Source organism: Enhydra lutris, unplaced genomic scaffold (assembly GCF_002288905.1).
Source record: "Enhydra lutris kenyoni isolate GAN:26980312 unplaced genomic scaffold, ASM228890v2 scaffoldscaffold41, whole genome shotgun sequence".
In the NCBI taxonomy this organism is placed as follows: domain Eukaryota; kingdom Metazoa; phylum Chordata; class Mammalia; order Carnivora; family Mustelidae; genus Enhydra; species Enhydra lutris.
The window spans coordinates 18,272,152-18,284,586 of record NW_019154125.1 but is presented as its reverse complement, the minus strand read 5'-3'; the positions used below and the strand labels follow the sequence as shown (position 1 = coordinate 18,284,586).

Below are 12,435 nucleotides of genomic sequence, written 5' to 3'. Positions count from 1 at the left end.
GATATACAAAAGATCCACAGTAAATATCATCCTCAGTGGGGAAAAACTGAGAGCTTTTCCTTAAGGTCAGGAACACGACAGGGATGTCCGCTCTCACTACAATTATTCAACATAGTACTGGAAGTCCTGGCCACAGCAATCAGACAACAAAAAGAAATAAAGTGCATCAAATCAGCAAAGAAGAAGTCAAACTTTCACTCTTTGCAGATGACATGATACTCTGTAGAAAACCCAGACGATTCTACCAAAAAAAATGCTACAACTGATACAGAAATTCAGCAAAGTCCCAGGATATTAAATCAATGCCCAGAAGCCAGTTGCATTTCTATACACTAACAAGGATGAAAAAGAAACAGAAATCAGGGAATCAATCCCATTTACAATTGTACCAAAAACCATAAGATACCTAGGAATAAACCTAACCAAAGAGGCAAAGGATCTGTATTCTGAAAACTATAGAACACTCATGAATGAAATTGATGAAGACACAAAGATATGGAAAAACGCTCCATGTTCATGAATAGGAAGAACAAACATTGTTAAAATATCTACACTACCCAAAGCAATCTACACATTAATGCAATCCCTATCAAAATATCATCAACTTTTTTCACAGAGCTGGAACAAACAATCCTAAAATTTAATCCTGAATAGCCAAGGGAATGTTGAAAAAGAAAAGCAAAGCTAGAGGCATCACAATTCCAGATTTCAAGCTATAGTACAAAACTGTCATCATCAAGACAGTATGGTACTGGTATAAAAACAGACACATAGATCAATGGAATAAAATAGAGAACCCAGAAATGGAACCTCAACTCTATGGTGAACTAATCTTCAACAAAGCAGGAAAGAATATCCAATGGAAAAATGATAATACCTTCAACAAATGGTGTTGGGAGAATTGGACAGCAACATGCAGAAGGATGAAACTATACACAAGAGGAGACTCAAATGGATGAAAGACCTAAATGTGAGACAGGAATCCATGAAAATCCTAGAGGAGAACACAAGCAGTAACTTTTTGACCTCAGCTGCAGCAACTTCTTACTAGACATGTCTTCAAAGGCAAGGGAAACAAAAGCAAAAATGACATACTGGGACTTCATCAAGATAGAAAACTTTAACACAGTGAAGGATACAGTCAACAAAACTAAGGTAAGCTACAGAATGGGAGAAGATATTTGCAAATGTCTTATCAGATAAAGGGTCAGTATCCAAAATCTATAAAAAACTTAACCAAACTCAACACCCAAAAAACCAAAAAATCCAGTGAAGAAATGGGCAAAAGACATGAACAGACACTTTTCCAAAGAAGACATACAAATGGCCAACAGACCCATGAGAAAATGCATGTCACTTGGCATCAGGTTAATAAAAATCAAAACCACAATGTGATTCTATGTCACACACGTCAGAATGGCTAAAATGAACAACTCAGGAAACACAGATGTTGGTGAGGATGCTGAGAAATAGGAACCCTCTTACACTATTGGTTAGAATGCAAACTGGCGCAGTCACTCTGGAAAACAGCAGGTAGGTTTCTTGAGAATTTAGAAATAGAGCTACACTACAACCCAGCAATTGCACTATCCAAAGAATACAAACATTGATTTGAAGGGGCACCTACATCTCAATGTTTATAGCAGCAATGTCCACAATAGCCAAAATATTGAAGGAGCCAGATGTCTATTGATAGATGAATGGATAAAGAAGGTGTGGTATATATATACAATGGAATAGTACTCATGCATCAAAAAGAATGAAATCTTGCCATTTGCAATGACATGGATGGAACTATAGGGTATTATGTTAAGCAAAATAAGAGAAAGACAAATATATGATTTCACTCATATGTGGAATTTAATAAACAAAAACAGAAGAACATGGGGAAGGGAAGGAAAAATAAAAATAAGATGAAAACAAAGAGGGAAACAAACCATACATAAGAGACACGTAACTATAGGAAATAAACTTAGGGTTGCTGGAGGAGAGGTGGGTGGGATGGATGGGGTAACTGGTTGATAGGCATTAAGGAGGGCACTTGATGGGATGAGCATGGGTGTTATATGCAACTGATGAATTACTAAATCCTACCTCTGAAATTAACAATACCCTATAAGTTAATTAAATCTAATTTAAATAAAAAAAATTTAAAAATACTAAAATGAACTGAAACAGTTTTCGACTAGGGACTTTGTAATGATCCATGTTTTAAATGGCAAAGGAAACATTTCTTACATGAAAATGTAACTTCCAGAAAGCACATTTTAAGTAGTAACTGAAACTATGCCTATATCTTCTCAAACTGTACTGCCTTAGAAGGCCTTCTCTGACCACTCCATCTAAATATCTATCATGGTACCACCCTGTGGTATCACTCTGTTCAAGAGGATGTCTCCCTCTCTGCTTCATTACTATTCTACATTACACTGGTGTTTCTGTACTACTCAAGTTCTGTGACACTTAAGACTACTTCATGTTATCTTCTGTATTTTTCTGTTTATTGTTTGTTGTCCATTGTAATTCCAGGAGAGTAGAGATTTGTGCCTCTTTGCATCACTCACCATCCCCACCACTTAGAAAGTCAGGAATATGCTCAATCAACATCTGTTGAAGGCAATCAGGAGGCAGGAAATAATCTGCAGGAAATAATCTGGTGAAACAGTATATAAGGAAAAACAACTAACAACATGCAGGACTTAACCAAATTACTGAAGGAATTGACTTATTGATCAGAACATTTTTTTTTTTTTTAAAGATTTTATTTATTTGACAGAGAGAGAGAGATCACAAGCAGGCAGAGAGGCAGGCAGAGAGAGGAGAAAGCAGGCTCAGTGCTAAGCAGAGAGCCTGATGCGGGGCTCGATCCCAGGACCCTGAGATCATGACCTGAGCCGAAGGCAGAGGCTTAACCCACTGAGCCACCCAGGCGCCCCTGATCAGAACATTTTTTAAAAAAGATTTTATTTATTTATTTGACAGAGAGAAAGAGATCACAAGTATGCAGAGAGGCAGGCAGAGAGAGGGGGAAGAAGGCTCCCTGCTGAGCAGAGAGCCAGATGTGGGGCTGGATCCCAGGACCCTGGGATCATGACCTGAGCTGAAGGCAGAGGCTTTAACCCACTCAGCCACCCAGGCACCCAAAATCAGAACATTTTTATACCAAGGCTGATTTCTAATTATTCAGTCAAATATAAATTTGGGGTTTTTGGGGTTTTTTTTGTTGTTGTTATTGTTTGTTTTTTTAATAAAGAGTCATCCATTTATTTTAGAGAGAGAGAGAGAGAGAGAGAGAGAGAGAGCAGGCATAAGTTGGGGGAGGGGCTGAGGGAGGGAATTCTCAAGCAGACTCCCCACTGAGCCTAAAGCCTGTTGTGGGGCTTGATCCTAGGACCCTGAGATCATGACCTGAGCTGAAACCAAGGGTCAGACATCCCTATATGCTTGTTTTAAAAAAAAAATACAATCAAATCACACCAACCCTTCTGGGAAGAGGTAACCATACAGAGTACATACACTCAAACACCTTGTGCTTCAGCTTATGAAACAAATTAAGTTATTATGACACAGTCTTTTGATGGGAAAGTAGATAATGAATATTTATGAAGCATGTATAGACTCTTACCTGGATACAAGAGACAAAAGGTGGAAAGAAAGATAAAGTGGTGTTAAGAAAATGATTAAAGTCCTGGAGCAACTTTTGAGTAATGTTGTTTTTCTCAGACTTGGTCTTGTATTTATCCATCTCTTTTATAATTCCAGAAAACAAGCTGCCAAAGAGCTCTTTTGCAATTATTGGGTCTCTCTGTAAAATGCCCAAAACAAAGACAAGTTAGGATCTGAAGTAAAAATGCTACAATTCACTAATACTATCAGAGGTTTATTTGAAAACACAAACTTCTGCAAACATATCTAATTTACATCTCAATTCTGTTTAGAAAGTTTTAACAGGCATTGACGTGGCTAGTGTTTGAAATTTAACCAAATATACCTGTGATATCATGGATTTTGGACCCAGGAATAATGTAAGCTGGCTTAATCACATATGTAGCCACAGAGCTTAACTCATGGGTGAGTCTGGACCTTCAGATATTTCATCTTTAAAGTAAGGATAACAGAACACATCTCAGGGCTGTGGTAAGGATTAGCCAAGTTAAAGCACATCAAGTGACCACTGCAGTAATTGATAAGATCTTCAAGAAAGATTAAATGAGATTTTTAAGTACTATCTTCACATTAGTATCATCATAAAGCTAAAGATAGCTGATAAGCTTAAATAAAATGCCAATTTAAAATTTCAAAGTCCCATCAATATGACCATTTAAACTGTTAAAACCATCAGTAGCCATTTTTGTGCTTTTAATGTTTGGTGTATTCAACTCTAACAGAATGCTACCTGATCTTTCATGGCTTTAACCCTCACACTCCATGACTACAAGAACTGGTGCCTGCGACACCAGTACTAAGAACAGTCCCTAGCATGCAGTGGCTGTATTTTTTAAAGGAAGGCATGAATCCATGAACTAATAAGATCTGAACACTATTTTGCTTGATAAAAACTGTGTCTGAATAAAAAGTTCTTGATTTGTTCTTTATTTAGTAATTTATTTGCTTTACAAAAGTTATATGGTTGCTATAAAAAATTTCAGAAAATATAAATTAGGAAAAAAAGAAAATCACCCAGTTATACTACATGAAGATAGTCACTGCCATGGGTTGGTCTTTTACTGACAACACACACTCTCTCATACAGTATCTGTTCGATAACTTTTTTCACTTAACTTGCAGCAGACAGGTTCCCATGTCTACAACCCAAATCTTGAGTCTTATGCACAAATTCCCTCACTTCCCAGGGAGTTCCAAATGCTTCTTCTGTTATGATGCAATGGTCCTTAAGCTAAAGAACGTTTTCAGAGCAACAGAATGTTGTCATTGGACATGTGCTGTAATGACTAGTTTACAGGCTCCTCTTCAGTTCTCTAGCGTGCAACACTCATGTTGAAGAAGAGGAGCCCCTGGACAGCAGAGAAGGCCTTGTCTGTTTTGTTCACAGCTGCACCTCAGTGCTTAGAGCAGTCCCTGGCATCCAGAAGGAACTGCTCCATATATAGCACTTGTTGAATAAAGTATTAGGAATTTGAGAAATATAAGGACACATATTCCTTTTCAAAGAACAGAAAAAAATGTAGTCACGTTTTTTCAAAATAATATTCACCATCTCAATATTTTCCAAGCACCAAAGAGATGAACTGACTTGGACATGGGTCTCAGCAGTATCAGGCTTGTAACCTGCTATCATTAGAACATACCACATACCTATTCAACATGGGCAGATGCAAACCATGCCTAGGAGAGTAGGCAGCAGCATCATTTCTGAGGCAGTGATGTGAATACATATGTGCAAAGCACTAGAAAAACTGGGAAATAATGGGGGTGAAGAAAAGCACTAGGCCAGGCGTCAAAACAAAGGGGGGGGGGAGTTGTCTTAGTTTCACACCCAGCAAGAATACAAAGTTTGAACCATATTATCCATTCTTTGCTAACCTTCAGTTCTTCATCTGTAAATGTGTCTAAAAAACTGCCTTTATGTCACAAAATTACTGGGAGAATCTAATGAAAGAAATGTGAAAGCACTCTATAACACTCAAGGGCTCTTCTGTGATAGTAGTTACATAAATCAGACGTATGCTACAATTGCACAGAATCTCTCTCTCTCTCTCTCTCTCTCTCTCACACACACACACACACACACACACACACACACACACACGAGGGGAAAAATGGTTAAGACCAGTCCAGATAACACTGTTGTTCCAATGTCAATTTCTAGATCAACATAAATGGTTAAATAAGATACCACCAGTGGGGAAAGCCAGGTAAAGAGTATATGGGACTATGTACTATTTTTAAAAATTGCTGTTAATCTATATTTATTTAGATTAAACAAAAAGCTTAAAAAAGAGTAAAAGACTATGCAGATATAACATTATTATAAGCAATATAAGTTTTGGAAAATTTATACAATATATAGCATATTTCAGCATCTAGCATTATGCCACACACACACACACACACACACACACACACACTCTTCCTCTTCAATTTTTAAATGTATTTTGATAAAAGTCAAAGGAATCTTAACTAAGCTTTCAGGGAATAAATATCCTGCTTTTGCCAGAGAATTCACCTAGAAAATTTCATTCACTCTCAACCCTCACAACTTAGAAAAATATTTCCAATCCTCTGCTATTAAGAAAATTAACAGAGAAGGAAAATACTAATCCCACCCATAAACTGATATTCTCCTGATCCCTCAGACGACCAAAAGGATATCATATAAGCAATGATTTAAGTGGCTTAGCACTTTAAAGTTTATTGCACATTACTTCACTGACCAACATTATTGGTAAGAAAAATAGATTTCACTCCCTGGTTTCATAGATGAAGAAGTTGTGGCTCAGAGCATTAAGTGTCTTGACAAGGACCCCAACTGCAGGGCTATCTTCTAGACGACTCTAAGTGAGTTGCACCTGTAAAAAGAAGTTTTGGAGCCAAGAAATAGCACGGCCAAGACTTGAACCAATGTCTTTTAACCAAGTCCATTGTTAAAGACAAATCAACACCTCAGTGTAGCATACGGTAGCCCCCGGAAATGATAAATAGTTTTTATCAGTCAATAGAAAAATGAAGCATTCAAGGACCAACCTGGGCCACAGCTTGCAAGGGGGTGATCAGGCTACTGTATTTAATCTGAATGTCAGGAAGGTCTCCTTGACGGTAACTCCTGTATAAAATGACTTGGGCATCGTGCTTCATTTTTAACTCCCTCTTAATCTCCTATAATCATTAGAACCAAGAAAGAAGATTAGAATTCTTATTGAAAAAATTTGTAGTGCATGAACTATGAAACGATCAGTCAGTACTTATCTTTAACATAAAGGTGAATTTGATGAAAAATTTTACCCAAAATGGTTTGGTCCCTACACTTTACCAGTCTATGGTAGAAAATAAATCCAAAATAAAAATTACTATCAAATGAGCAGTATGATTAAATATTTATCACAAAATAATGTGAATATTTGTAAACTCAGAGAACTTGAATTAGAATTTTTTAAAGCCATATTTCATTTCTTCCCCTTAATTCCTCTTAAAAAACCCTTGGCTAACAGGCCCAGTGATATCACCACAGCACCTAACCCAGCTCTTCCTGACCCTGCTCACCTGCTTAGGCCACGCTGGCCTTGCACGTGCTTTTGAGTCACCCCGACTCTCCACCACACAGGGCTATGGGACCTGTTCATCTCTGCCCAGAGTGTCTTTTCACAGTTTCTCTCTCATCATTTGGTTCCCACCTCAGATATCATTTTCAAAGAGGCTTGCTTTCTCACTTTGTCTTTAACAGTCTTCCCCACACATGGGCATCACTTGGTTAATCTCCAACTGCACATTATAATCTTAACTCATTCATTTTTTTGGTTCTGTTGTACACACTGGGTTGTAGCTCCATGAATGCTTATATCATATTCACCTCTATACCATTAGCATTGAGAGTAGTGCCTGACACTGAGCACAATGCTCCCAACAAATAAAGCGCATGGACTTCTGAGGCCATTCTTACCAAGAGGTCTGCCGCTTCAGATGAGAACACCCGTGTCAGAGGGAATACACGGCCTCACACAGCAGGCCATTCTACATTTATTAAAGGACTTTCTTTTTATCAAACCAAAATATCCCCCTCTGATTTCTATCCAACAATCCTGGTTTTATCTTTTCCTTCTGTTCATATTTTGCTTTTTATTTCCTTCAGGCACACCTACTTAGGTTTCAGGCTTAATTAGTAGCTCATGGCTACTTCTGAGTGGACAAAGAAGAACACTCTCCATGTGTGGTGGGGCCAGTGAGAAGAAGCATGGGAGGACTGTGAGGCACTGATTTTGGACCCTGCCTTCAAGAGAACAGCTGTTCTTACAGAGACAAGAGAGATAAAATGTCCATTTTCTTTCCACAGAAGATATAGTGGAACCATTCAATTTCTTCATACTCAGATTTGCAAGTTAATTAAGTGACTAAAGATTTAAACTGAATTAAAATAAACTCAAGTTTTTTTTTAAACACAGTCTTGTCTTTCTTGACAATTTTGTCATAATTACTGGTTTTTAAGTAATACCGAAGCTGTTGCTGAACAAATTCTTCCATTATTTCCACATTTTGAGAAATGTTTAATTCATGCCATACTAGGTCACTGCTTTTAGCAGATAACCCTGGACCATCCATCTGGCCTGCTCACCCTTTTCTCTGGGCTCACCATTCCCTCTTCATCCAGGTACCCCAGAGAACAGCTGGTTGTAATGTGGTCCCACAGTGGCCCCAGACCCACAGTGGGGCAAGACTATGGCTAATCCTTCCCAGCAGCTAAAGTTGTAAGATAATTCAGGAATTATTGGAGGCTGTGTCTCTACCACATGGAGAAAGCAAAGCTGTACACAGAGAAGAACAAAGCCAAGCTGCAGTGAGAGTCTGAGATAAGGGGCAGGGATGAGGTCCTGGTAGTGCCCATGAGTCACAACAAACCTCAGATTCAAGGGACTACACACACAGGCCCCATTCCAAGATTCCCATGACCTCATTAGTGAGTCACCACTGTCCTTTGCATCTACATTAGTCAGAGGAATAATCTTTGGTTCATAAGTAACTTTAACTCATATAGTGCTGGTTCTGTAATTTTGTCACGCAAGAAATATCTGACAAGAATCTTATTTCCTTAGTATATATCCGTTGGTATAAAAAAATATTTCTGACCACTCAAATTCTCAAAACAGATACAAACCTCTTCTCGTTTTTGTTCAGCAATACCTTTTCTGGCATAAATCAAACTGAGCTTTTCTTGGTCCTTTATAAATCGCCTGCGTAATCTTAATATTTCTGTCCGATTGTCTATGCCTGAAGAATATAAAGGTTTGTTACAGATGGTCAATTTGACATTTGCAGTTGACTTCACCTCCTTTCTAGAATCCCCTGAAATAAAAAGTATAATTATTTGCTTACTTCCATTTTTTACTTTCATCTAGCTGTTCTGTTTTGTTGCAATGACTTAAGTCTATGAAGAACAGAGAATAGCACAGGAGACCACTAACCAGTTTTGGAAACTAGAGAACAGAAAGTTGTAACTAACCCAGCCCAACCCCAGTGCCACCACACAGAGAACAGAAACAAACAAGGACAGCTGACAAGACCTGGAAGGGGCAGGACCTGGCAGCAGCAGGCATGTCCAAGGGAGGGGAGGAAAGTGAGGCTGCAGCAGGAGGTGTGGTTAGGAAGCACTGTCCCTAGTGCTGCAGGTGCCGAGCCTGGGAGAGGACATAGGGCCCATGGGTGCACAGGGATGACATGGCTGCAAGCACAGCAACTACACCATGAGTGACCACAAGGGCTTTTGGAACCTGGAGCTGCCTGGTCCTGCTTGGCCTCTAGAGTACTGGCACCCTGGCTTGCCAGCCTGTAGGCAAGAGACTGGAGATTTTGCCTCTGGGTAATCCACCAGCACAAAAGCACAGGCAAAGATATCAACACATCAGGAGTTTCAGTGTTCTGGTCTACAATGACATCTGCACTCCTAATATGTAGCTATTCCAAATGCCTTTTTAGTGCCTCATCTGGGAGTATAAGTGAAAAGCCAAGTCACCAGACATTTTGAGGAAAGCTTCAAACATGAAAGACAGAAATGAAAAAAATAGGGAAAGAACAACTGCTGAAAGCAGTCCTTCCAGGGGAAAAAATTTTCAAAATATTATCATTTATTAAAAAGACAAAAGCAGAAATTCCAACAGTGGATCAAGGGCTGGAAGGGCATTCAGAGAACATAAAAAGTTCATGGAAACTAAAAATATAACTTAAAAGTAAGGGTTAGAAGATAGGTTAAAGTGATTTCCCAGAATACAAAGCAAAAAGGATGAAAAATACGAAAATTGTAAGAGCTGATAAGGTCTGTATTCCAAAAAGAAAATGGATATGAGGAAATCATCAACAAAATCATCCAAGAAAAAATATTGCAAAACTGGAAAATGCATTAGCAGTCTTAAAGGGCCCTCCTATGCCCAGAAAAATGGACTAAAACAGACCTGCATGCTTCAAAGGACCCTTTTGTGAAATTTCCTAAAATTTATTTAAAAGAAAGGATCCTAAGATGTTCTGCCAATTCTTAACAAAGAACCAATTCTTAACAAAGAATCAATAAAATGAATGCCACTAGGTTTCCCAACTCAACCTTGGGTACTAGGGAACCCTGATGAGTTCACACTCAAAATTCTATAGCTAAAATACCCAGCAGGTGTGACTGCCATCAAAATATCAAAAACAGCTTAGGTCTTCTGACTCCCTTTCTCAGGAAGCTCATGAAGAAGTGCTTCATCAGAAAGAAGGACCAAGCCAAGGAAGAATCGGATCCAAGAGAGGTGAAAAGACCCTCAGGACGAAGAGGTGGTCTCTGAACCATAGCTGAGCAGACACCCCAAGAGCAGTAGCCTGGAACAGCGTGGCTCAGAAGCTCCAGGAGAGATTTCATTTAAGATAAAACATTCATGTACTGGGACACAGTAAAAGACAATGGTACAACTCAAAGGAAATCAAGTAATAATATGCAGAAATCTAAACCAAAATAATTATTAATGCCCAGAAAAAATTATTATACAAGAAATGCAAAATAATCATAGTAGCACTATACTTTGAACAGATATAATATTTATGCAGTCAAAATAAGAGGAAACTACACAGGAAGAATTCATTGCGAGTGTGTGTGAGGGACAAGAAGGAGCCAGATCCTCAATGTCCATAATGCAAGCAAAAGAGAATGAAAAATATTGAAAGAAAAAAAAAGGTAGGGTAGCAATACTGGAGATACAGAAGGGTGTAAGTGGTTGCGTCTGGAATCTGGGGAATGGGTATGGAGGGTTGCTATTTCTTCTAGAAAGCTTTGGCAAAGTATTCGACTCTTCAAACTACTTGCATGTATTACCCTAATAACAAATAACTAAAGGAAACTGTAATGAAGAATTAAAATAGTTGAAAAATGATATTTTAATTAGGTTACAATTTCATTTTTATTTTATTATTTTTTTAAAGATTTTATTTATTTATTTGACAGAGATCACAAGTAGGCAGAGAGGCAGAGAGAGAGAGAGAGAGGAGGAAACAGGCTCTCCGCTGAGCAGAGAGCCTGATGCGGGGCTCGATCCCAGGACCCTGGGATCATGACCTGAGCCGAAGGCAGAAGCTTTAGCCTACTGAGCCATCCAGGCGCCCCTACAATTTCATTTTCAAATGCCAATGATAATATCACAGTAAGGATTAATTCACCATATTTTATGAACTTCCCAATATTCCTCTTTAGGCAAGAAAATACATAACCCACAAAGAAGATGGACAGTGTGGGAAATATTTTATATCTACCAGGGGAGATTCAAATATATTAACCAAATTAAAATGGATAGCTAACAGTATTCATTTTGCCTCAGTTCTATGAGTTTTTTCAAATTCATATATAAAACTTTTAAGGAAAAGGGTTTAAAAATTAGGTTTTACCTCTTATTCTCCTTAATTTCTATACAAAGTCAATGAAGACAGGGAAACACTGCTCAAAGTTTGAGATGTGGACTATGCTGCGATCCTCAGCCATTCCCCTTTGTTTTCTGAGCTTCCTCCCCTTTCAGTAGAGTGGGTCATGGGCAATCATCATGCATTAACTGGACTGCAGGCTGCCCCAAATGCCCATCTCAACAACTCTGTGGGAGGATGTACGTGCCATGGGTTTGAGGTCAGCAATACACTTAATGAGCCATGGGAAAGTAACAGTCATTCTGGGACTGTGTTTTAACTTCAGAGCTTTCATCGTCAGTTACAGAAGGACAGAGAACCATGCACTTTGGCCAGATGACAGTCTGGCAGAGAAACAGCAGAAGAAGAGGATATAAAAGAAAGACTGGTGGGAGGCAACCAAACAGGGGGCAGAACAGACAGAGCAGGAGGGGGCTCATTAGCCCCCTTCAAACCTAGAATGGTGAGCAAAAGGAAGCTAGATATACATCATCTACATTAAATTCACAGAATTATGTATGGCCACAGATTTGTGACATAAATGTAAAAAAGAGTGGTTGGAAATGAGGAAAGTATTTCATGTATGTGTTTAGTTCCTAAAGGAATTTACCCTTACTCATTTAAAATAAAGCATATCAGGGGTACCTGGCTGGTTCAGTCAGCACAGTGTGCAACTCTTGATCTCAGGGTTGTGAGTTTGAGCCCCACATTGGGTATAGAGATTACTTAAAAATAAAATAAAATAAAATAAAATAAATCTTATCTGAGGGGAGGTGGGTTGGGGGATGAGTGAGGTAGGTGAAGCAGATTAAGGATATACTTACATGATGAGCCTTGAGTAATGAT

General features: G+C 38.6%; 1 protein-coding gene across 2 annotated transcripts in view; it reads right to left on the bottom strand.

Annotated features, from left to right (window-relative positions):
- LOC111155445 (protein kinase, DNA-activated, catalytic polypeptide) overlaps window positions 1–12,435 on the bottom strand; it is a 222,726-nt gene that overhangs the window by 55,522 nt on the left and 154,769 nt on the right. For both annotated transcript variants that reach the window (XM_022515606.1, XM_022515607.1), the window contains exons 60-62: window positions 8,828–8,940; window positions 6,706–6,837; window positions 3,626–3,805 (exon numbers count right to left, since the gene is read on the bottom strand). In XM_022515606.1, the coding sequence (XP_022371314.1) occupies window positions 3,626–3,805; window positions 6,706–6,837; window positions 8,828–8,940 (425 nt within the window). The remainder of the gene's footprint in view (window positions 1–3,625; window positions 3,806–6,705; window positions 6,838–8,827; window positions 8,941–12,435) is intronic.